Raw genomic sequence first — 26747 nt, forward strand, 5'->3', positions numbered from 1 at the left:
TGGCTAACCTTGACACTCCAGATGTTTTTAAACTACACATCCCAGCATGCACTGCTTCAGTTTTGCTATTTTGGCCATGCTAAATCTGATGCAGAGCATGCTGGGATGTGTAGTTCAACAACAGCTGTCGTGTCAAGGTTAGCCATCAAGGGTCCAGGTCAACAGTCAAAAGGTAGTCATGGGTATTTCACACCCTACCATCCACTAGGGCAGGGCTGGGCAAAACCGGCCCTCCAGATGTTAATGAACTACACATCCCAGCATGCCTTGCATCAGTTTCAGCATGGCCACATAGCAAAACTAATGCAAAGCATCCTGGGATGTGTAGTTCATTAACATCTGGAGGGCTGGTGTTGCCCAGCCCTGCACTAGGGCGTGGTGGGAGAATAAAATAGTGTGCCGAGGGCAGTGGTGCATTAATCCTATGTCCATGACGACATTCGGGTCAAAAAACAGTGAAAAACCCCATGTTGACCTTTTGACTGTCGACCTAGACACCTGTCGACCAGATGATCCATACCCAACTGAAATCCATACAAATTTCACAGAATTAACTTTTTGGAAATACACCACCTAGTCCTTGTGTTACATATATCCGATACGTATCAGTGCAACTAAGCATGATCACCGTCAGCTACAGCATTCTGGCATAAACAAGTACCGATGTCAATGTCCGATTATGAATCCTTAATTCTGTAGCTGCTGGTGCTGCAGTTACCCATTTGGTCACATTTCTCTGCCATGCTTTCCATCACGTTTTAATGGGATTACATGGTAAACACATGTCTACGTAATATGTGTTGTGTGATCCGATGCTGTTTCTCTCTACGTGTTACACGTGGCCTTATTAAGCTTTTAGGCTGCTTATTATGTCAGTGGAGGGATAGATACCTGCAGCCAGAGCCCTTCTGTTCTAGATCATTCCCTTGAGACACCAAGTCTGCAGCTCCCAGAAAAGACACAGCAAGCGGTATGTTCAAATCTATTCATGCGTGCTTTGCCTCTTTGTTTTATGCTGAATTACATAGTTAAACTTGACTCATTTTAGTAGATACAGAAGCAATCTGTGCGTTACCGCTAGATGGCTGCGCTGTGAGGTCTAGAGCTTTCACCCCCCACCCCCACACCTGAGGTGTTCATACATCGCTTCACTTCCTGCTTCCCTTTGGTAAAGAGATGAAGTAGGAAGAGTTATACTGGCATGATCTCCGCCAGTATAATACATTTGCCCTATGTACTACTCGGCAAGAAAAGAGAAGCTTAGTACTCTGTCACATTATGCATCAAGTACCGGCTATTACACCTGACATGCTATGTTCTGTTATAGTTAATGGTGGGCTTTGAATGAAATCTGTTGTTGACCATAATAAAGAAATATTTCAACAATTGTATCACTCTTAAGTGCTTTGTATCCCCACATCACCAACTGGGGATCACATTGTAACATTTTTAAATTGCTCTACTGTCTTAAGGACTCCATACACTGGTCCGACTTGTCTGAGACCCAAGTCGGACCAGAACTTCCCCATTAACTCCCCGGGAGTGCCCACATACGATTTGGCACTTGATGTGCCATTTTTACATACGATTTAACGCATGCGATTCATTGCATGTAAAAGGACTCCCAGGTAGCTGCCAGGGGAGTTCAAGAGAAATTGAACGCAATATTTTGCAGGTGCTAAAAAGCATCCACCATGTGCATTCTTATGTGGAGCACAACCACCATGTGCATTCTTATGTGGAGCACAACCACCATGTGCATTCTTATGTGGAGCACAACCACCATGTGCATTCTTATGTGGAGCACAACCACCATGTGCATTCTTATGTGCAGCACATTCAATCTCCTGATCCAATGCACAATCCTGTGGGATGTCAAACACATGCGATTTTGGCAGATTTCATCCGATTTCTCTGTCCAATCCATCGGAATTGGGTGAAACTGGCCAAATCACACTAGTGTATGGACACCTTTAGCCTCTACCACCTCTGATGGGAGGCTATTCTACTCATCCACTACCCTTTCTGTGAAATAGCTTTCCTTTTAATTTCCCATGTACCAGCCTCCCTCAGTGTATGTCCTTCGAATTCCAATACTTCTCTTCATTTGCAGAATGTTTTCTTCCTGGACCTTGTTAAAATCCTCGATGTCCCCCCTTACCCTTCTCTGCTCCAAACTATGTTAAGATCCTTTATTCTTTAGTTTTACATTTTGTGATATAAGCCATGCACCATCTTAGTTGCCCTTATTTGTACACACTCCAAAATATTTAGGTGATAGTTAAGTGTTAATAAAAAAAAAAAATTGGTGCTATTGCACTAGTTTATTTAACCCTTTGTTGCATGATTTATTTATTTCTTTTTTTAAAATATATTTATGCTTCTTGTGTAGTGTACTGACAAGGAAAAATAGTCTACAACATGAAATGGTTGACTGTTTCATGTGTGGTTCATGTGTTTTATAGCGAGATGTTTGGGTATATAGCAAATTTGCAACCATATGCAAGGAAGGGTTATTAACAAACTATGTAATTGAGCTGCAGATCTAAAATATGCCTGTGGAGGCATACAAGATCTCAACATAAGTTGAAACCAAAAAAACAAACGTTAAATGCAATATCTGTGCTAATGTATTCTAGAACAGCGGTTCTCAAACTCTGGGTCCTGACCCCAAAGTAGGTCCCAACCTTTTCAGCATGGGGTCGTGACTCCATGTTGCTGACTATCAGGCTAATGACTTTTCTAGTCTCAGTAAGTGAAGCAAGGAGTCTGGAGAATCCATTGAGTCTGTTATTTGTGTGGTGGCCAAAAGCGAGTCCGCAAGGGGACGATGGTGCTATTCTGAAAGCGGGTGATGTAACTGGCATAGCAGTGGCCGCAAAGATGAGGAAGTACCCAGAATAGTAGTTTGAGGACCCCTGATCTAGAATAGGGCTAATATGGATGAAATCACACTCAGATTGTACTATGTAATAGTTTATTAAATACATGTGATCATAAAATCAATACATTTCAGTGTGCACACATAAAAAAAGGCAAAATGCATAAAAAAACAAGAGGTGGGTCTTTAAAAATATAAAAAAATAAATTAGCATCGATGCATCATATATTTACCAAGTCCGTATATAGACATTTTGGGGGAAATTTACTAAGATGGGAGTTCTATTTCACATGGGATGTTGCTATGGCAACCAATCAGATTCTGTCTACTGTATCATCTTCTAGGAGGTGCTAAATAAATAAGTAGATGTGTAGTACCCCTGGAGTGGGTGTCACAGATGCTGATGTGAAATAGAACTCCCAACTTTGTAAATTTGCCACTTCCGCTTTTAAGGCCTTATTCTTCAGGTCACTAAGCCCATATAAGCCAAACTATCCAGATCAATGCTGTAAAACAGACATGTGCACTCCTATGCAGTATAAATTTGGAGTGTTCAGTCTGATTGGGGGGTGTTACCTCTCCTGGGATGGAGCTCCTCACTTGTTAGGCCGCTGGCCCTGGCTGCGTGCCTTAGATGGAAACAATAGTGAAACGGCAGTGGCTGTGAGGATCCAGGTCTCCATCTATGCTGTATAGGTAGCAAATGCTGGGTCGCTTTTAAGATCCTGAAAAGTCCAGGGTCCAATGCAATAGAACTCTCACTGGTTTCGCTCCCGCACAGAGCTTTATCAAAGAATCTCTCACAAGTTAGTAGCCACAATCATATTTCTGTGTTGATCCCTGAAGGAAAAACTTCAGGACAAATATAATAGAGATGTTGTGATCAATGTGTATAAAATAAAATATACAGTACAGTACATCATAATATTAGATGGCATTATTGTCTTTGTCCACGTGAGCGAAGCAGCAGTCAAAAGCTAGTTTTAAAAAATGGCTAGCACATCTTCACTAAGCCTAAAGGTGGCCATACACTGCTGCGATGTCTGCAGCAGTGTATGGCCAGCCGACACCCCACAAGCCGCCTGGGACTTTCAGTTTGTTGTGATGGATGGCATGCGACCCTGCTCCCGGCCCGTCACCGGGAGGGAGGTCCGAACACCCAGCAGGTCCGACCACTGACTCAGGTCCGATGCACAGAGGACCTGAGGGGACATCATACTGACCTGATTAGGGCAAATTTGACGGCCCGATTCGTCGGAATTGGCCCAGTGTATGGGGGACCTTTAGAAATCACTCCAGAGTACTCTGACTACGGACACTTTCATTTTAACAGCTCTCTATATATAAAAAAAAAAAAAATGAAGTAATGGTTGTATTGATATTATCAACACATTTCTGTACTATATGGTATAGACCAGGGGTGGCCAAACCGGTCCTCGAGATCTACCGACGGTCCACATTTTCCACATCACCTAGCTGCTGCACAGCTGCAGTCAATACTAACTATCACATTTTCACACATGCTGCATTCATTCCTGCTATAAATGCACAGGTTGCCTGGAAAACATGCACCATTGGTAGATCTTGAGGACAGGTTTGGCCACCCCTGGTCTAGACATACACTATGCAAATGTTGTTTAATTTATTAATTACTCCTTCCTAAACATGTAACTATTTTTCAGTCTCGTGTTATTATTATCTAGAACCCATCTTTCGGAGACCCCTTGGATATGAGTTTCCTAGATGACATCCCATTCAAATTCAATGACGGATTCATTCCTTTCCCGCCACCTGAAGACCGGACCCCCAGTCCCTCCATTGTTCCAGATGGCAGCGAATTACTAACATGTCCTATGGTGAGTCAGGGAGACACATACCTCCAGGTATAACCCTACCAGTGGAAATTGTGCTTTAATACATTGTAAATTGAAACATTCAGGTCTTGCAAGGGGTTATAGAGGTAAACTGTGCTGGGTCCGCTGTTACATTGTAACAGAGCTCGTTGTAATGGACCTTGGATAAAAAAAGCTTGTCGCTCAGCCCACTTGTATCTTGGATGACGTTGTTGCTTTCTGAACAAAAGCAGTGTCATATTTCCTAATTCAACTTGCTTTGCCAAGATAATCCTGATAATGTTGTGTAAAATCTTTGGACAAAGCAAACAACTTAAGTGTCTAAATCCTAAATATGGAGTTTTATTATGGGCTAGTCCATAAAAATGATCCCATGAAACTGAGGAGGATGCAGAGGAGGGCAACTATATTAGTAAGGGGTTATAAAGACAGACTTTCAGGGGTTTAATTACTGAGATGAGAGTTCTATTGAATACGGGATGTTGCCCATAGCAACCAATCAGAATGTACTATTTATTTAGCACCTTCTAGGAGATGATATCATGTGAATGGTTGCCCAGAGCAATATCCCATCTTTGATAAAACTCCCAGCTTAGTAAATAAATGCCTCAGATGCCAGCTGCCCTATTGTCAAACCTTTGGTATATGCACAAACCCTGAATATCTAGGATATTTATACTAATGCCAAACCTAGCATGAACTCACTAAAGGTGGCCGTACACATCAGAAAGACCGTTACAATCACGATTGTGTCTAATTTCCCTTCAACTCCCCAGCATTCCTTGGTGGTTTTTGGACACACAATGTACACACAATCTGTCATACAATCCATCATACAATCCATCTGCTGCATGATTGTATGAAGCTTCATTTAAATAGGGGGCTGGCCTACTAGGATCAAAAGGATTAGAATACCAAAAATCCAGTTTTTTTTATGTATTTGTTTTAATTTACAGGTTGCCGGCAACTACTAATCTACTCACATCTGCTGTGCTATGCCATTATTAAATCGCCCAAATGCAGCAATCCTCTGAAAACTGTTTTCAGAGTAGTGACAGAATTGTGCAAAAGGACGTCCACCTCTCTTCAGCCTCCCGCCCGTCTGCCACTTGTATACTTCTGTGGCTCCCAGCATCTTCACTGCCATGGGCTGCCCGGAAGCTGCACCTCTCTTCTCTGCTAGTCAGGGAGGGAGTGTCACATGACTCTGGTTGTATGAGCCATTTAATGACAGATTGCATGTGCTTAAAATCTGCTCCCAATCCCAACTGATCTGACATGCAGCACGTTAGATCAGAGAACCAATCCTCCAATCTCCCGGGGCCGGCATTGTATGATTGTGCGCACACGATGTGCACACAATCTACATACAATCAATTTTACAATTCATTGAGATTGTATGATTGGGTGCAATGTCTTTCTGAAGTATGGACACCTTATGGGGTCCATTCAAGGTACAACCAGGGCAATGGCTTGGGAGGCACGGCTAGTATCAGACCCACATTTACACACATATGATTTGGTGGTGAGTTTTGACTATAAAAATGATTAGAACAATACAAAAAGTAGATAAATAATACAAAGATGATAGTTATAATTTATAAACATCTTTGTAATATCCTAATCATTTTTATAGTCCAAACTAGAGTATGCTGGAGTATGACAGGTGAGGCTCTGCCTTCCATGATCACATGTCACTGTCCTGGGCCCCCAAAAAGTGGCAACTATGTTATCATGACAGTACAGAAGAGTGCCATAAGGAAAGTAATGGAGGTTTTTAAAAGGTGTCAAATGACTTCATTCAGGGGAGGAAGCCGCAACCAAGGAGAAGGAGTAGCAGCTTGGTTATTGTACATGCAACTGACTCTAAATCAGTAGCAAAAATGCAAATGTAGTTTTTAAGTGTCTGTTCTGGACTGACTCTGAAGAGGCTCCCAGTGTTTCAATGTACTTTTGTTAAAAAAAATGTAACCAATGAAACAATCTTTACTCTTTAGAAGTCATTAAGTGGGGATCCTTTAGGACACACTTAATACACTGTGTGAAACCGCATTGGATCCTGAGCTCTGGACCTGATTTCGATCTCAATGGATCCCAACAGATTATGGTGCAAAGTAGCAAATGTTCAGTACTTTGCGCTGGACCCATACTGTGGTGGCAGTTGTCGGTGGCACTGCGGCTGCAGACTATCAGTTGTTGGCATTCTGTCACTGTTTGAGGGCTGGGATGGGTGGCAATGGACACTTTGGGGAAGTTATGAGGCCAGGATAGCACCTTAAACCACAACTGAATCAAGACCTCAATCAGTAATGTAGATGGAAGCATATGTAGTACATCCTCTACTATGTCATCAGGTTATGTTAGCATGCCAGTGTGCTGCCATGCACCAAGACTTACTTACAGTGTCTGACTGGGGCATGATGGGCGGACTAGTGATAGGGCCATATAAAGGGGTGTGGACATCTGTAACATATTTTTGGCTAACCAGTAGAGAGTGCATAATCTGGACATCTTGCTAAATATATATAGTAAATACTGCTAGTGTATATAAAATATTGGACCACTTTAGGGCCTGCCAGGGATTTTCCCTGTGGGCCAGTCCAACTCTGTTTATTGCAGTGTAGCTTTCACTTTCATTGATATGGCCTGTTGCAGTCAGGATATGACATAGGCTGTTATTACTGTCCACACCAAAGACTACTAAAGATGTATATTAATTGTCCACTTCTGGAATGATGAGCTTTACCTTGATAAGTGGTCCGTAGACTGTTGTCATATATGAAGGCAAAGTTCACTTTGCAGACTTAACATGACTTTACACCGCACCTTCTGAAATTGGTGACGTGTGATTGGACTAAATAGTGGTGGAATATTTGTCACACTCTTCTGACTTTTGAATAATTCATTACCAAGGTATGGAAACAATCTTCTTTATTCATGAATACAGTACTGTTCTTTCTGTCCCTGCAGCATGACTTCTCTATGGAGAGGAAGGTGCTGGACTGGGTGGAAGGTATGTATGGTCGAAATATCTTCACCTCCGATGTCAAACCCACAGCACCTGCATACTGGACAATTCATGACAGGAAGGCAGGTTCCCAGACTAGGCGCACTAGTCCCCAGAGACCGTCCTTATCCTTATATAGGTGTAGAAGCCTTAGCTCATCAGATGCCCACCCTGTTCGGCCTCAAAGTAGCTCGGGGACAACAGAGAACATGGAGAAAAATGACAGATTTTTTGAGGATGATGGATACTCTGAGGATGACGAGTACTCTTCATCTGAGGGGAGTGAGATGGAAGCTCGGCAGAGAGAAGCCAGGGCACGTTTGTGCAAGAGTCCTCAGCCGCAGTGGCCACCCAGACCACGCACGTCTCCCTTTGTGCCCAGTCCGCCACCCAGATGCCGCTGCTCTCATGTTGAGTCTCCTCCATTGCATATGAAAAAGAGAAAGTCGTTGACACCATCACAAAGCTCTCGGAGCGACCTGGATGTAGCAAATAAAAGAATTTCAGCAATGGTGCACCACCACAAGGGAAATTCTGAAGCCAGAGGCACCCACCAAACCCAACATCAAAGAAATAACTGCTGTGGGCAGACCTTTAGCCCAACTCCACCTTCTTCTAATTGCTGCTGCTCCAAGAGACCCTACAGCGCTGGCTCCATTCCACCGATACGCTGCCACAAGCCCACCAGCCCGGTAAAAGATGTTCCTGATTTATGCATATAGATAACACAGGACTATATGGCTGTGCATGTGTGAATGAGAGGTGCTGCATGCTGCATACATTCTGTTAGGTGGTTTCTCAAAACCCTATGCAGTTATAAACGGAAGATCTGATTTATGTAACAATGAATGGCTTGGTCAGACACCATTTATTGCTTTAAGATACATATAAAAATAAGGTTTATGCTCATTCTTTGGCTATGAAGTTGGCCCAATGCAGAATTGAATGCATATGTTACGGAACACAATGTTCTGGCAACCAGTGGCTCCAAGAGTGGGGGAAGGGAATTAATTACCCAGGCCCATGCTTGATGGAGGTCACTGTCCTGGGTTAGGGCCAGCTGCTAAGGGCTGGTGCAGTGTGGCACCATGCATAGTACTGTTTCACTCTATTTTTTGTGGAGGAGACATTGCCACGTCCCCATTAACCCGGTCTCTTTGAGCTTTCGGTGTCTGTCCCTGCTTGCAAGGCATTTCCCTTTGCGACTGAATGGGCGTAACTGTGCTGTAGTAGGGCTTTCTCATGTAGGCAATGTTCAGTAAAGGAATGTTAATGGAATTATGATCCATGCAGATCTGTGTGTAATACATACACCTGCTCTCAGACAGATCTTTTATAACAAGGATGGGGCTAGTGAAAGTGTGTTCTGATAATGATGATAGGCATCATACCAAGTGACCATATTGGGATGTGGGGTGTTCCAGCAGCAGATGCCCATAGTGCTGCATATAGGTTGACGCACACATTTAGGGGGTTATTCTGGTTGATTTGCAAGGCTACGAATTTGCAGCCTTGCGAATCCACCAAACCCCGCCTTGTGAATCGGGGCCTGGCCGGCACTCATTCGCAAAGGGCGAATCCCTTGCAGAGCCTGCAAATGGATGTTACACAGTAGCATCCATTCATAGCCTACGGGGATCCACCCACATCATTCGATGGTCGGCGACCATCGAATGATGGCGAAGGTGCACGCATGTAAAAGTGACTCTCAAGTTTCTTACATATGCATGGACGCTTGGGAGGAAGTGGGCGGGCAGCTGACATCCTGTGAACGCCCAGTGTTCTCATGAGAATGCCCTAAAATGCTCCGCCTCCCCCCCTCACACTTGGGTGAGTGCACGCCCTGGCAAATGCACATGCGCAGAAATAACCCTGCGCATACGCCCACCATCGCTCCGATTTTGTATCCCTGCAAATATTCTGGTCTGTGCGAACAGCCCAGAATGAGGCCCTTCGTTGCTACGTTGGAGCAACTGCACCCAGCTCTCGCTTAACTCTACTTTGGCCCATTGTCCCAGTCAATAACATGGCCATCTCTGCTTACCTATGTGCAAGGTGGAAATATAGTACAGGCACTCTCCATATTAAGAAGAACTTTTATTTCAAGCTGAAAATAAACATTTTTCTCAATCTGCCCAAACCTGTGGAAAAGTGTCAATATATTTTCATAGTCGACCTTTTTAAAACCAATTTATCCCCACTTTCTGCATAATCCACTTCCAGAGAATGGCCCTACAGTATATTATGCTGACGGGACCTAATAAGAAATATTTTTTTTAAAAAACATCTCTCTATATTGGCACATTCCATTTTGTATTATAAGTAACTCTCAGCTTCCATTCCTGCAGTCCCTGAGTCCATACTCCTGCCTCCCACCTACGCGCCAGACCCATCCAGACTGCTCTGGGGATGTTTTGTTAGCTCTTAGCCAAGAGGAACGTGATGTAATTGAAGCAGTGACATCAATGGGATACCCACTACGCAGGGCAATGATTGCACTGCAGAAAATGGGAGGACAAAGCCTAGAACAGGTAAGTCACCATCGCTGTCTGAACCTTATTTTTACTGACTGGTCATCCAAGTTATTTCCTTCTCTCTGGAACTGATATCTCACTGCAGGTCTGCTACCAGGAAGGTGCTGCATGGCCTTGCATCCCGGTCCTTGACAGATAGGGGGCCCTGGTGGCAGGGGTATTGATTAGTGCTGCTGATTGCAGCTGGAGCACAGGCTAGCCATTGGCATTTCAAACACAAAGATAGTTGCTAGCCAATCAGGACTCCCGGACCACCAGCCAACTGTCCCTTGAATAAATCACTTGGTAAAGTTGGCCAAGAGTTTCCTTCAGAAATCCACAATAATATATACTATAGAAATATATCAATAATTATTATTAATAGTAGTAATAATAATAATAATAATAATAATAATAATAATAATAATAATATATTTTAAATAAGTGTTGCTTTTGTCATTGATGGGGAAAATAATTAACAGCAAGAGTGTTGCCCTTATTTGTTACAGAATTAAATAAGACATTTTGGGGGAAATTTGGGGGGAAGAAGATGTGTACCCTACTTCACATGTGATGTTGCTATGGGCAACCAATCAGAATCTGCTTCTTATATATTTAGCACCCTCTAGAAGATAGTAGACAGGATCTGATTGGTTAGCAACATCACATGTGAAGTAGAATACACAACTCAGTAAATTTCCCCGTTTTACTTTTAAATGTAAAGTGTATTTTCTGCTATTGTTTCTTTAAGGATCTTTTTATTTTGTTTAATCTTCCCTAGTCTGTTTTGTCTGTATCCGATTTATAATCCTGGCGCCAGTGAGTTATCCTGGCCACCTTTCCAGACCTAAGATGAAGTGCTTTCAAATATTTCCTTGCTCTAATTTTGCATTAACCCTTCAGCTATCAGTGGTTTAGGCATTCCCCTTCTTTACGAGTTATCCCAGCTGGAAGACTAGTGATGGGTTAACGCTACTATAATAAAATCATTGGATAATGATACCGCTGGGAGCTCAGCTGTCAGCACACCAAGAACACGAGAGGACACCAAGATAAACATGGTTAGGGCTGCATGACCATCCCGGCGAGGGTTTGTGCCAGTGTCAGAATGAATATTGGTAGCTTTCAGCTACTTAATATCCCCATCCCCAGATACAAAGGGACCTGCAATTGTGGAAACCTTATCCAATTAGATTTGAAGATGATCATATTATAGCATTAATCAGTTTGATTTACAATTAATGTTCATATTAAAAAGATAGCAAATATTGATTGTACTTAGCTATATTTACCTTCCCATAAACTATTAGGTATTTTTCATAAAGTTAAATAAGTCGTCTGTATTTTTAAAGTGTAATATTTCAGATAACCGACATATCCGGGGAAATGTAATAATTTCCGTGTTTGCACAGGTCCGGGATTTCGGCCAGAGAGTACCAAAAACCAGGTTTTTGCCTTGTAAATGATTGCAAAATACGGGCAATCTCGGCCGAAATCCCAGACCATCACAAACTCAAACCCTATTACAACTCCTCAATCATCTTCTCCTTGTCTCCATAGCTGGAGTGATTTTATTAAAGCCAAGTGCTCAAGTTTAGCCAGTTCATTTTGCCATCGCCATAGATATCTATACAAACTAGAGATGAGCGCCGGGGCTGAAGATTTGGATTTGGATTCGTCGCCGAGATTTGGATTTGTATTCGTGGCCGAGATTTGGATTTGGCTTTGTCAAACAACAGTGAATGGCTTTGGATTTGGACTTTTTAAAAAATGGTCAAAAAACGCCCAAATCGCATAATTATTGCGTTTTTTTGTCCCCAGAGTAATATTAACCTCAAAGCGTAACTGTGAAATGGCGCCTAATTCTCGGGGCGCCGAGCTTTTATAGACTCGACGTCTCGTGAGAATCCAACGCCAGATTCCCGCATTCAGCCACACTCAGGTTTCCGATCAAAGACACGAGAGCGCGGCTCGCAGGACGTCGGGCCGGGCTGTGTTCGGAGTGGTTTGAATTCCGGAGAATTCGGACCGCTCATCTCTAATACAAACTTTTGTAATATACAGAAGTGGGACAATTGTTTAACACCTACTCATCACAACCTTAATTTCATCGTTCCAATAGGTCCTAGGTTACCTTGGAGCCACAGATCGGCTTTGTAAAGTTGGATATGAGGAGGTGCTGGTGGAAGAGGCAATGGAAATGTTCCAGAACTCTGAGATAAAGGTAAGTAGAAGATGCTTTGCAAATAAATATACAAATATAATATTCCAACCCTATTGACTTTAGCCTGTCGACCTTCAGTGGTCGACCCAATGCATGTCAACCTAAAATTGGTCGACCCATACCCAGAAGTACAATGTGTAGTCACAACAAACCTGTCAGTAGAATGTTCAGTATTACCGATGTAGCCACCCTGCTGCAAAAGAGTGTATTATGTTGGGAAGCATTAAGTACAGTTAAATACCAATGGCATGATTGTTACTGTAATACTAAATAAAATATGCTGCAGGTGATAATAATCATTATTAAATGGAGCCCTACGTTCCATGTGACGAAGATAATTAATGCTGCAGATTTGCAGCGGGATTCCTTCCTCTACATTTTCAATACTTAATATTATTTATTTTCCACTGAAAGGGAAAATTGGATTTTAATAGCTGTAACTGGGTTGGAGAAACATTAAGGCACATCTCCAGATTTTGAGATCAGACGCTGAATTAAACTGACCCATGATTTCAAAAAAGGATGTGAACAGATGTCTGAGATTGTCTGAGTGGTGGTAACATATAGCAAGTACTCCAAGCTTCTAATCAATACCAGAACCAGTTTTATTTCTAAGCTTTTTAATTGCATGACAATAATTTATGACTGTTCTTGTTTATAGTTATATATGACCATACTCTCGGATATCTGGGAAACCTGCCTATTGGGGTGTGGTGCAAAAGAGGGCAGGTCATGGTGACATTAATTGTGTCACCATGACCAGACAATCTTGTCAGCTTAGTTGAACCAGGTTCAATCATGTGCAAAAAAAGATGATAATAATAATAATAATAATAATAATAATAATAATAATAATCTGAGAATATGATCTTCCCCACTAAGACAGAGAGGGCCAGATGTACTAAGCCTTGAAATGTGATAAAATACCGGCCAATTGGTTTCCAACACTGCTGTGTTTAAACAGGATGCGGTCAGCGTGCCGGCATTCGGTATACCGGGTTAGGCTGTAGGGAGGGGAATTAGGGGTTAGGTGGCGGGGTACGGGGGTTAGGCTTACATACCTCCCAACAATCTGGCTTCTGCAGTCCGGACTTCTGCATGGCGCCATAAAAGAGGTGTGTCCTCTCTGAAAGGAGGAGTGGCTTCACAGGAATGATGCTCCAACAAGCCACACCTCCCATCTTTATCACTATGGGGGCATGTCCAGGCCCTCTGTCTCCCATGAATAGATGCTGTACACATGTTGTGCTCGCAGCAAGGGACAGAGGGACACCTGACTTACAGTACCCTCCACCGCTGGACATTGCTACCTGCTGGTGGGACAGTCCCTAAAAGATTGGATTGTATGGTGAAAAGTTGGGCAGAGGCTGGCTGGCAACTTTCAGTCTGGGGGGCAGACACAAGCAAGTGGCACAGTTTAATGTACTAGTAAATGCAATCTAAAAAAAGGCATGGCAATGTTGGGGACATGGTTTGCCTACTGGGGGTGTGGTTTAAATAGTAAATTAAATATATAGCAACAACTACCACCAGCTTTCTTCTATTTATTTATAATCAAAGTCCAAATCCCCCTCCTTGATTAAAAATCAGACCCCCAAACAGGTAGCCAATTAACCTACCAGTATATTTTTTATTTGTGGGAGGAATCCTGAGTACCGGGAGGACACCCACACAAGCACAGGGAGAATATACATACCCCGCACAGTAAGGGCCATGGTGGGAATCAAGCCCATGACTTCAGTGCTGTGAGGTAGTAATGCTAACCATTACACCATGGGTGACCAGATCATACTTGCCTACTTTTGAAAACTAGTTTCAGGGAGATTATAGTTGGTAGGAGAACTTTGCACAGCACCCCATTGAGGAGGTGTGTCATGCTCCTTCCAAAGGGCGTGTCTCGTTCCATATATGGAGAGATTGTGAAAAGAGATTGTGAACGTTGCACCTAGAAGCGTGGGTGTGTACTGCTACATCTGAGAGGAATCTTTTAAAATGACTTATATCCAAATGTAGATGAGCCCCAAAGCAGTTAGTGAGAGCTACTATACTTGGTAAAGTGCTTGGAAATGGTGCTGACGATACAATGTAAATGTATCTATCTCTCATTCCTTTTTTCCCAAAAAATGTAGTGTAATGTGGGCTAGGTGAATTGAGGGAGATTGTTAGACTAATGAGGGAGAGAGGGAGATTGCTGTTATTTCAGGGAGTCTTCTGCAGAATGCAGGAGGGTAGGCAACTAAGGGCCAGACTTTGAAGTCTGTAATTTATAAGGTAGCATATTTGCACGCACAGCAGAAAAGAGGGCATGGTATCACAATTAGGGGTGCGAGGACATTGCCCGATGTTTGGGGTGTGGGGACATTCCCCTACACCGAATAAAATATACATATTTTCCGCACAGGGAAAAGACACACACGCATTGCCCCCGACAGTTAGAAGCTGGTTGGTTGGTAATTTATCACTTTACACTTTATCACTTCAAAGCTTAGTACAGTACATCTGTGTGTTCGTATTTGCCTTGATTTCCAGGACAGGAAGTCCATGTTGGCTTCATGATGTGTGAATGAAAATAGAGGTTGTACTGTAAATCAAATCAAGCCAGCTGTATGTATTATAAAAAGGACCTGCCCCCAGTCTCCCTGGTGATTTGAGATTGCGGTCCTCTTTACTGCATGTGGTGTCCTGCACTGTGCTGGCCCAGCCCCGCATAGCACAGCTCTCCTTACTGGCATGTCTGGGAAAATTATTCATTTCCTGTTAGCATGAAGCCAAATCAGGGATCAGGCAGAGACTGTGAGAAAGGCCCCATCCAATTCCTGGGAGCACAGACTGTCCCTCATCACAGGGTCAGAGTAGCAGACGGGCCTCCGTGAGTACTGGACCTCAGTATTAGAGGAGTGGATGTGACACTCTCTCCCCACAGCTTATAGGTCATCTCAGTGATTGAGTTTTATTAGTCTCTGGCTCTATGTTTATTGAATTTGGCCATTTCTGTAGAATCGTTTAGTTCATCATTAGTGAGCACTAGCACTGCGCACTTCCCTCTAGGTTAGCCCTTCACGTCCTTAACTCGTCCTTTTGGATGGGGTAGGACAATTTTTCACACCCCACCCCGGCCTTCTGGCTGGGGTCTTCTTTATTATTTATTTCTTTTCCTTCTCACGTTCGTCACTTTCACGTTTTCTGTTTTTTTGTAGTTTGTCATGTTTTTTTTGGGTAGTGTGGTCGACCCTTACGGGCCTTCCATTTCCCCAATGTGCCAAAGCTCTCGCCTTTTGGGGAGAGCTGCGGTCCCCCCCGAGGACGACCCCGAGCCGCAAGGCGGAGGGAAGTCCACTGAGGGTCTCTCCAAACCTTCGGGTGCGGAAGACCCACCGTCCTAACCCTTCCGGGGGTTGAGGAAAGAGGGTCTCTCTAAGCTTCGACGAAGAGGACCCACCGTTCCCTATTTTCCCCTCTTCGGCCTTATGGTTGAGAGGCGTTAGGGGAAAAACGGGGCCTGTCTCCTTCGGGAGATAAGACCATTCGATCGCACGGCCCCCTTTGCACGTGTTTAGGCACAGCACTGGTGGTAGGGAGCACACCTCGGGCTCCTGAGTTTCTTCAAACTCATCATTAGGATCTAAAGGGTTAATGCACTGTGACATTATTCTAAATGTACCGTGTACACGCACACACGTTTACGCTATGTTCCATTTGTGGCCTGGAGCCAATTAACCTACCAGTATACATTTGGAATGTGGGAGGAAACGCAAGTACCCGGAGGAAAGTCACGCATGCACAGGGAGAATATACAAACTCCACTGAGTTTAGGGCTTTCGTGGGAATTGAACCCACGACTTGAGTGCTGTGAGGCAGTAATGCTAACCATTGCATCATTTATGCTGCTATGTGCATTCAAGTGTATGCATTTTTTGTATGTGCGCGCAATGCAGGAACAAATTCTGATGACTTGCATCTATGGAAAGAGACAGGGCTGATGTTGTAAGGGTTTGGGAAATCTGGGGTTTCCTGGGAGTGATGAGGCTAAGTACTACATCTACAATGCAAGTCCCTCTATGATTGCTAGCCTGATGGATACATACTATAAGATTATCTTTCCAATCTGATTGGTTGGCATGAAAATCTGGTAATTTATGGGAGCAAATGACGAGTTTGCTCCCAAACATGGAAAACAGAAAAACATGGTCAGACATATTAGATAAAGCCTTCTGATCTAACCCGTTTATGCAAATGGTTGATTGTAATTTGTTCCCAGACATTACCAGATTTTTGTTCAAACCAGCCAGTTTGGAAAGATAATATTATAGTGTTTATTCAGGAGAATTAAGGGCCTACACATGGGTAGATGTTGCTGATAGTTCTGAGCAATGTACTGTAAATGTCTCAGGATCGCTCAGCAAGATTGCTCAGCACACAGCTATGTGTCAGCGCTGTGTGCTGAGAGATTTGTCATGGCCTGTGTTCTCCGGTGAGAATACTGGCCCTATCGGCGATTATCTAACTACATCAAGCATGGTGATAGTGATGCACAGGGCCATGCATCACTATTGCTAAGGCCCTTACACACAGAGCGATGTACTGTAGGAGCATTTTCTAAGCAATCTTATAAGACTGCTTAAAAATGCCCCATGTGTAGGCCCCATTACTCAGGCTGCAATCGCAAATGAACATCACAAGCAGTTTAAGCAATCGCAAAAGCAGGAAGGAAGGTGGTATGTCGGCAGGGGGTGGTGTGCAGGCAGGGGGTGGTGTGCAGGCAGGGGGTGGTGTGCAGGCAGGGTTGGCGCTACTATTAGGCAGCTTTAGGCAGCTGCTTAGGGCGCCAAGATCTGGGGGGGGGGGGGGCGCCTCCAAGTCTACCTATTAAAAACTCAAGGATGCCTATGAGGATCTTTGTTGTACCTAATGCAGGTGGCTGCTGTGGAACTTCTAAGACCTCACCTCCATACTTTCCCTTGCGGCATACTTCCCTACTTTGCTGCCCCTTCCTCCTTGTGGTTAGCAAAGGCGGTTCTCCAGGAAAAGCAGTGGAGGCCCACCTTCCCGAGGGGCTGGGTGGACCACCAAGTTTATGGGAGCCTCCCTGGCATTCTGAAATGTTAGGCAAGTATACCTTAAGGGGTTGGAAAGTGGGTATAGATGGCAGTGGGTATAGGTGGCAGTATTGGGGGGGGGGGGGGGGGCAGTAGGTTGAAGTCTTGCCTAGGGTGCTAAGAAGCCTTAAGGGGTGTACACACGGAGAACTTTTAACAGGAGATTTTGACTAGATAGGCAAAATCTCCTAGAAGGATAGCCAAAATCTCCCTATTTTTCTCCTGCTTAGTCAATATTGTCTAGCAGAAATTGCTTAGACTAGATAATAGACTATCATTGCTTAGACAAAATCCCTTAGTCAAAATCTCCAGTGCATCTATCCAAAATCTCTCCCAACATTGCTTAGTCAAAATCGCTTAGTCAAAAATTGTCCATTAGTCAAAATCTCCCTGTGAGTACACTCCTTTACACTGGCCCTGTGTGCAGGCAGGGGTAGTGTGCATCTCCTCCTTCATTTGCATTGCTATTGATCAAATATGTTAAGCAGCTCCAAGCAGCTTATACAATGCAACATGAATGAGAGCTTAAATCCATTACAGCAGTGGTTCCTAAACTTGCGCCTCGTATCCTGGAGTGCCGCTGAGAAGTTGTAGGGGTGCCACAGGTTGGTGGACCATTACCAAATCAAATTATTGTATGATCAGTGTGATAGACAAAACCAATGCTGGTGGCTGCCAGTCATAAAATATATGGGCAACTCTGTCCATTCTCACAGAACTGGCCCTAAGGGTGACAAGCAGGCACATTTACTTCATTACATATTTTATCAATGACACTTCTGGCCTAGGGTTGCACATGAGAGAACACATAAATGATGCATCACTCATTCTCACCTTACAGAACACATGCTCCACTCATTCTCACCTTACAGAACACATGCACCACTCATTCTCACCTTACAGAACACATGCACCGCTCATTCTCACCTTACAGAACACATGCACCGCTCATTCTCACCTTACAGAACACATGCACCGCTCATTCTCACCTTACAGAACACATGCACCGCTCATTCTCACCTTACAGAACACATGCACCGCTCATTCTCACCTTACAGAACACATGCGCCACTCATTCTCACCTTACAGAACACATGCTACACTCATTCTCACCTTACAGAACACATGTACCACTCATTCTCACCTTACAGAACACATGCACCGCTCATTCTCACCTTACAGAACACATGCACCACTCATTCTCACCTTACAGAACACATGCACCACTCATTCTCACCTTACAGAACACATGCACCGATCATTCTCACCTTACAGAACACATGCACCGCTCATTCTCACCTTACAGAACACATGCGCCACTCATTCTCACCTTCCAGAATACAAGCACCGCTCATTCTCACCTTACAGAACACATGCTCCACTCATTCTCACCTTACAGAACACATGCACCACTCATTCTCACCTTACAGAACACATGCACCGCTCATTCTCACCTTACAGAACACATGCACCACTCATTCTCACCTTACAGAACACCAGCACCGCTCATTCTCACCTTACAGAACACATGCTCCACTCATTCTCACCTTACAGAACACATGCACCACTCATTCTATAAATAGGGGAAGATGTAGGAAACCATCTAAAGAGGGTAACTGCAGGTGTTTTTTCCTTAACAGACAGTCATATTCTAGATAGCATGTACTGGATAAAAGTTAACTGGAATGTGAAAGGGGTGCCAGATGACTTCCTGACATATCCGACATTGTAATTCTGACTGCCGGTGCTCCGACGAGGGGGTTCCCGACTGACAGGGGCTATTCTCCCTTGTGAGAATAGAACCTGCTGAGAGCGAAGTGCCTCTTTGCGCGCGCCCTCCTGTCGGAGCACCGGCAGTCGGGTTTCCGATGTCGGTATACTGACTGTCGGGATCCCGATTGCCGGTCATTCGTACCACACCATGTGAAAGTTTACTATGGGTAAAATGTTCACGTTCTTTAGAAGGTTTCATACGTCGTCTTAAAAGCCTTAGATGTGTATTTATATTATTGCATGGAAAGAGTTAATACTCGGTCCTCTTTTCTCATCTTGATTTAATAAGTTACACAATAAAGCGGATAATCTCTCTGAAGTGAGATCCTTCCAGACCAAACTCCTAGCAGGGTGCCTTAAAATAGTGCGCGGGGCTAGAGGATGGTGGGGGTAATTGGACCATGCTCAAATATGAGGGACAGCTTCAATCTCATAGTTTATAATGTCTTAAAATGGAAATAAAGAAGAATATTGAGCAGCGGGGTTACTGGAGCACACATTGCTTGCTGTGAGTACCTGTGATTTCTGTAGTACATACTGTATATACCCAGAGCTCCTGCAATGCTGTGACTGCCAGTGCTTTCTGCAGTACATTTATTCCCAGTCCTCATGTACTGCTGTGAGTGTCAGTGCGTTCGGCAGTACATTTATACCCAGATCTCCTGCAGTACATTTATACCCAGACCTCCTGCATACCCAATCCTTCTGCAATGCTGTGAATACCTGTGCTTTCTGCAATACATGTATACCCAGACCTCATGCACTGCTGTGAGTACCAGTGCTTTTTGCAGTACAATTATTCCCAGACCTCATGTACTGCTGTGAGTACCTGTGCATTCTGCAGTACATTTATACCAAGACCTCCTGCATACATTTATACCCAGATCTCCTGTATACATTTATACCCAGACCTCCTGCAATGTTGTGAGTAGCTGTGATTTCTGCGGTACATTTATACCCAGATCTCATGCACTGCTGTGAGTGCCAGTGCTTTTTACAGTACATTTATACCAAGACCTCATGTACTGCTGTGATTACCTGTGCGTTCTGCAGTACATTTATACCCAGACCTCCTGCAAACATTTATACCCAGACCTCCTGCATACATTTATACCCAGACCTCCTGCAATGTTGTGAGTAGCTGTGCTTTCTGCAGTACATTTATACCCAGATCTCATGCACTGCTGTGAGTGCCCGTGATTTTTGCAGTACATTTATACCCAGACCTCCTGTACTGCTGTGAGTACCTGTGCTTTCTGCAGTACATTTATACCCAGACCTCCTGCACTGCTGTGAGTGCCAGTGCTTTTTGCAGTACAATTATTCCCAGACCTCATGTACTGCTGTGAGTACCTGTGCGTTCTGCAGTACATTTATACCAAGACCTCCTGCATACATTTATACCCAGATCTCCTGTATACATTTATACCCAGACCTCCTGCAATGTTGTGAGTAGCTGTGATTTATGCGGTACATTTATACCCAGATCTCATGCACTGCTGTGAGTGCCAGTGCTTTTTACAGTACATTTATACCCAGACCTCATGTACTGCTGTGAGTACCTGTGCATTCTGTAGTACATTTATACCCAGACCTCCTGCAATGCTGTGAGTAGCTGTGCTTTCTGCAGTACATTTATACCCAGATCTCATGCACTGCTGTGAGTGCCAGTGCTTTTTTACAGTACATTTATACCCAGACCTCATGTACTGCTGTGAGTACCTGTGCGTTCTGCAGCACATTTATACCCAGACCTCCTGCATACATTTATACCCAGATCTCCTGCATACATTTATACCCAGACCTCCTGCAATGTTGTGAGTAGCTGTGCTTTCTGCAGTACATTTATACCCAGATCTCATGCACTGCTGTGAGTGCCAGTGATTTTTGCAGTACATTTATACCCAGACCTCCTGTACTGCTGTGAGTACCTGTGCTTTCTGCAGTACATTTATACCCAGACCTCCTGCACTGCTGTGAGTGCCAGTGCTTTTTGCAGTGCATTTTTAGGGAGCACTCCCCACTGGGCGAGTTGTTTTTAGGGGAGCGCTCCCGAAAAAAACTCACCACGCTGTCTCCCGGGGTCGGGCAGTGCCGCTGAGCACTATGTCAGCCGCTGGCCGGCCCTGCCCCCAGCAACACGCCTCTGCCCCCGGAAACCCAGCATGTCAGTAGCCGGCACCGCAGGCTCTAACACAACAGCTGGGGGGGGTATGCAGGGTGAGGAGGAGGCGCAGCGGAGCAGAGGGAGCTAAATAGTGGCAATCCCAAGAATTTTCAGGGCTCACCAGTCTGGGCAGTGAAGCATAGCCCGTAAAATTCTTGATATTACTACTGAAGGGGTTAATACTATATTTGTGCCTAACCATAATGCATGCATGGCAGCATAAAATGAGACATCATTGTAATGTCCAAGAAAGAATTGATGGCAGTCCTTGATATGTGATAGCATGTATTTTGGGTAAGGCCCCATAAGCACTCACTTAGGCCTTATACTGTATCGATTTCATTTTACAGACCTGTATGACCAGTCCCATGCCCCAATGCTTTTCAATGAAGTAGGCACAATAAACTGACTTATTGCTTTGTAATTGAAAAACACCAGTGAGTGTAAGCCCCTATGCAGTGCTGGGGTATATGGGCTACATTATGCAGGCAGCGATCCATAATGAGTTCATGTGATAGCTGGGTGAATGGATTGGTGTTATGTCACAAGTGTCCATATTCTGTGTCTCATACAGGCCGCTGAATACCTCCGCCTCTTACTTCAGTTCAATGACATGGGCTTCCAACAGGATGACATCAAGGAAGTGCTCCTGATTTACGACAACCACCGAGATCGCTCTCTGGAGGAACTCATGATGAGAGCTCAGTGAGAACGTCCCACTGGAAGCGAAGCACCGAGCTGACAACAGCGCACTGACTGCTCACTCCAGCTGCATCTGTTCGGGATTACTAGCTCTGCAAAGCCTAACAGGCATTTTTCTTTTTTCTAAATCTTTTTTGTAGCTTCCGGTCTAATGCCAAGAGCCCAGTTAAGCAGCATGTAAGACATTGTTGTGAACCTGAGCTTTAATGTAGTTGCAGTGTATAGCATGTACCATTCTTGTCAAAAATCCTATATAGTTTAGGGCTAAATCTATTCCTCTGCCCTATTGGGCAAATAGAAGTGCTCTGTGTGCTGGTGGCCACTAGGGAGCGCCAATTAGAGCAATTCAAGTAATGTTCTGTTAGGGCATGCGCAGCCGCCTGCGGTGACATAGCTGCTGTGTTGTTCTGGTAACTGGTCAGCTACAAAGCACAATTTATGCCTGATATTACCTGTTAGTAGCTTAACAATTGCCAATCATAATGAACACAAAGGGCTTGAGTGGCCCTGAAACTTGGCGGTCGATCCTATTGGGTGAGGATGATTTGCACTCTCGAATCGTCACGGTACCGGGTGCACTTTACAGTGGACTGAATTCGCTTACAAGTGCTCGCACTTCCATAGGGTTATGAGCAATTTTAAGTGAATTCGGCCCAGGGAAGGGTGCGAGATTGGCTTTATTCAGGTGCCACCATTTAAACTGCACCCAAACAAAACCTTGCACCCTTCGGCGCTAATAGGATCAACCCCATTGGCTGTTATTGCTTTGATGTTTTATATTTATAACACACACACACACACACACACACACATACATAGAATGTAAGCTTTTCGATCAGGGCCCTCTTTCAACATGTATCCTTTCTTCCCTTCCTTAAACCATCTTCTACTATATACTCCCTTCGATGGCACCAAATCCCACTGTTTTCTGCCTCCCTAATACTTGTTCCCGTGTTGTCCGCTGATGCAGCTCTGTTTATGTTCCCTGTACTTGTCCTATACTGTCTTGAGCTGTCAGTCACTGTTTTCTTGTTTTGCTTACCTGTTGATGTACTCTGTAATTGTGCGCTGCGGATCCCTTGTGGTGCCATATAAATAAAGGATAATAATATAACTGTTAATTAAAAGATGGGACATTTTTCATTTATGTTCTTGAAGATGAAACGATGATAACAGGACAAGTATTGATGAGCTCATTAAATGGCGTATATAGCAGGCCCTTCTAATTGTCTGTTCAAATGTGTTTTACAATAAATTTGGTAAACCTAACAATGGGCCTGATTCAGCAAGGCTCACTAAGCAGTGGTCATTCGTTGCTTAGCGAGCCCTGAAACGCCACCTGGCCAAACTCCCCCCCTCTCCCGCCGTATCCAATCGGTAACATGCAAGGCGAACACATCATTCGATGATCGCTGACCGCTGAAAGATTTATCTCCTCTTCAGAAAAAAACGGACATTTATTTCCCTTTGGTGACCGCCGAAGAGGGGGCGTGCGCTGACATCATGTGACATCAGCCACCAACCCCCGGCAGGCATCAGCACGCTATAAAGCCCCCCCCCCCCGGTAAAATAAATCTCCCCCAACCCTGCCTTACCCCTCAAATGTGCTGCCGCCGGGACCATGTAAATGTAAATAAAAATGACCATCGCAAAATGACTACCCCCCGGCGCCCACACTTAATTCAGCGCCTCCCTGTGACCATGGGGTCTGCGGGGCTATTGTTATGCCACTGTAAAGGTGCCCACACACGGTGCAATTCTCACATACGGTTTGAGACTTTTCAGTTCAAATTGCAAATTGCTCCCGTGTAGTACATATCACAAGGCAAATAGTCTGTGCAGGCAGGTAACAGAAAAGACAAACTGCGCTAAAATAGAAAACAGAATTTAATCCAAAAATAAGCATTAGATATGAAAACAATTAAAACACAAAGTAAAATTTAACAAGATAAAAACAATCTCGTTCAGAGGTTGCCGTGGCTGTCATTTTAGCTCAGTCATACTGTATATAGCATTTATTTACATTAGATGAAGTCCTTATAGCGCTATTAGGTTGGTTAGTTGGTGCATGCAATGCAGGATCCTAAACAGGATTCGCTGCACATAGCGAGAAATGTCATTGAATTCCTGCCATTGTATAGCTCAAATCGCACCTAGCACACATCTCACTGTGTGTGTGTGGGCACCATTACTGCTGATTTGACCAGTTTAAGAACCACAACACATTGTGCAATAAAAATACTCAAATCAAACTATCATGGCAACCTACCCATTCCTTTAATATTCAATGGGGGGTAATCAATCTCTACCGATATTGAATATGGCACTCACCTATTTAATGTTGCTGTTAACAACAACATTGAAGGGTGTTAGATCTGACTTTTTTAAAAGTCAAATCTGTTTTGTCCGCAGCGGTTTCCAACAATTTATGGACTTTCCGACACTCGGAACATTGAATTCCGACTGTCGAGTTCGTGTCAGATCAGATGAAAACGTTCGTGAGTCCGATTATCAGGACGTTCTGGCAGTCGGAATTTCAGATTGAATACCCTCCATTTCTGAATGTGTTAATCAAAGAGGGAATTCAAAGAAAGTTTACAAAGAGTAAATACAATTTATCTTTATATGAGAGATTTTTATATATTTTTTTATCACTGGCATTTAAATAATTTAGTTGCATGTATTAAAATATGTACAAGTCTAAATTTGTATTGTGTTATTCTTGGAATCTGTACTGGAGCTGTAATTCCGGCAATAGCAGTGCTATTATTAGAGGAGTCATTCATCATGTAATACTTGATTGAGAATGATGCAGGAATAAGTAACATACAAAATATTTAAGTCTTTCACAATTCCACCAAGTCTAAGGGAAAGCCACACAAGCATCTGTTGGCACCTTCCTGCAATGGCGATAACAGTACCTTTAACCATTAAAGACATACTAGTATCAGTTAAGAGACAGCTTGTAGAATTTAGACTTATTTAGACAAATTTAAATTGGCACATGTTAATTAACCTAAATGTCTTTTTTATCCCACTAATGAAATTGCAGGTACTTGTTTCCTAGCACGGCGCCTATCGCATCGTATGCCATAAGCCATACAATGTTATGCAATGCAATGTTACGCGATGGCAGCCGATGTTATACAATTTTAAATCGTATACCATCACATTGTATGCCATTGTATGCCATGTACAATGGTATACGATTTAAAATTGTATAAGTACCCTAATGGGTGTTTTCCATGTTAAATGGGCCCCCTATAAGATTATTAATTGTATAAGCAGTAATGGGTGCTTACAATGTTAAAAGCACCCCCACGCCCCACGTTCCTATCAAGCACCCCACGTTCCTATCAACGCCAACCCGAAACGTGGCAAGCGCAGTGAGCCCGTGAGGGGTGGCGGTACGCATCCTCCGACCTTTTCATACTCCCACCATCCACGTCGGCGTGGAGTTGATTTTAGATAGTGTGGCGAGCGCAGCGAGCCACCGAGCCCGAAGTGTGGCGAACACAGCGAGCCCCGCGAGGGGATGCGGAATATATGTAATACGTGTCCCCTCGCGGGGCTCGCTGCGCTTGCCATGCTTCGGGCTCAGTGGCTCGCTGCGCTCGCCACACTATATAAAATCAACTCCACGCCAACGTGGATAGTGGGAGTATGAAAAGGTCGGAGGACGCGTACCGCCGCCCCTCGTGGGCTCGCTGCGCTCGCCACGCTTCGGGTTGGCGTTGATAGGGGGGTAGCGTGGGGTGCATTTAACATTGTAAGCACCCATTAGGGTGCTTATATAATTAAAAATTGTATAGGGGGGCCATTTAACATTGAAAAAAAACATTAGGGTGCTTATACAATTTAAAATCGGGTACTGTATATGGCATGCGATGCAATACAATGCATAAGATGCCATATGACTGAATATCGTGGGCGCCGTGCTAGAAAACAAGTACCAAATTGCAACACATTTTGTCAGGGACCTTACCTGTGTCTGTTACTGCTTTATTGGTCACTTACGATGCAGAATATGTTGGACTGAGGGCATCTGCCAAACTGCTAGAATTCACTTTGCCTTTCCAGAATTACCTGTGTTTATCGATAAGTGTACCTTTGCCAAAATATGTACAAATAGGGACATTGTAATATTTTTGTAATATAGATTTTACTAAATGCTTTTGGAACATTTTGTTGTTCCTCATGGAACTTGAATTAGTCACTTTTAAGTCTATTAATATTCCTGAGATGGAGTTATTATATTTTATTCATTTTTTACGACCACAAGTGCTGCTACTGCTTTATTAGCTACACATTCCACCACAAGTATATTTTTGGTACAAAAGCTTAGCAAAGGAATTCACTAACCTGTTTTAGAAGCTTGGGATATGGATTCCATCGCCCTTCTAGATAAAGACATCTAGGGTGAGATTTAATAGGATGAGAGATTCAGAAAGTGAGAGATTTGGGAAGAAATCTCCAGCTTTTTTAAAGCGGCAATCATTTACACTGAAAAACCAGTGTGATTTTGCAGTGT

General features: G+C 43.8%; 1 protein-coding gene across 1 annotated transcript; it reads left to right on the top strand.

The window, feature by feature from the left end:
• The first annotated feature begins 933 nt into the window (after window positions 1-933).
• Window positions 934-24809, top strand: UBAP1L (ubiquitin associated protein 1 like). The gene is made up of 6 exons (XM_083179777.1): window positions 934-970; window positions 4585-4737; window positions 7705-8433; window positions 10090-10272; window positions 12377-12478; window positions 22089-24809. Exons 2-6 carry the CDS (start codon window positions 4612-4614, stop codon window positions 22221-22223), a joined length of 1275 nt encoding a protein of 424 aa, XP_083035903.1. The 5' UTR covers window positions 934-970; window positions 4585-4611; the 3' UTR covers window positions 22224-24809.
• Window positions 24810-26747: the final 1938 nt, after the last annotated feature.

Source organism: Crinia signifera, chromosome 4, assembly GCF_055691185.1.
Source record: "Crinia signifera chromosome 4, ASM5569118v1, whole genome shotgun sequence".
NCBI lineage: Eukaryota > Metazoa > Chordata > Amphibia > Anura > Myobatrachidae > Crinia > Crinia signifera.

Excerpts from the sequence above, each read along its gene's own strand:
- UBAP1L (XM_083179777.1), top strand. The coding sequence starts at position 4,612 with ATGAGTTTCCTAGATGACATCCCATTCAAATTCAATGACGGATTCATT. Across the intron at positions 10,273-12,376 it reads GAGGACAAAGCCTAGAACAG|GTCCTAGGTTACCTTGGAGC; the intron begins GTAAGTCACCAT and ends TCGTTCCAATAG. Across the intron at positions 12,479-22,088 it reads TCCAGAACTCTGAGATAAAG|GCCGCTGAATACCTCCGCCT; the intron begins GTAAGTAGAAGA and ends TGTCTCATACAG.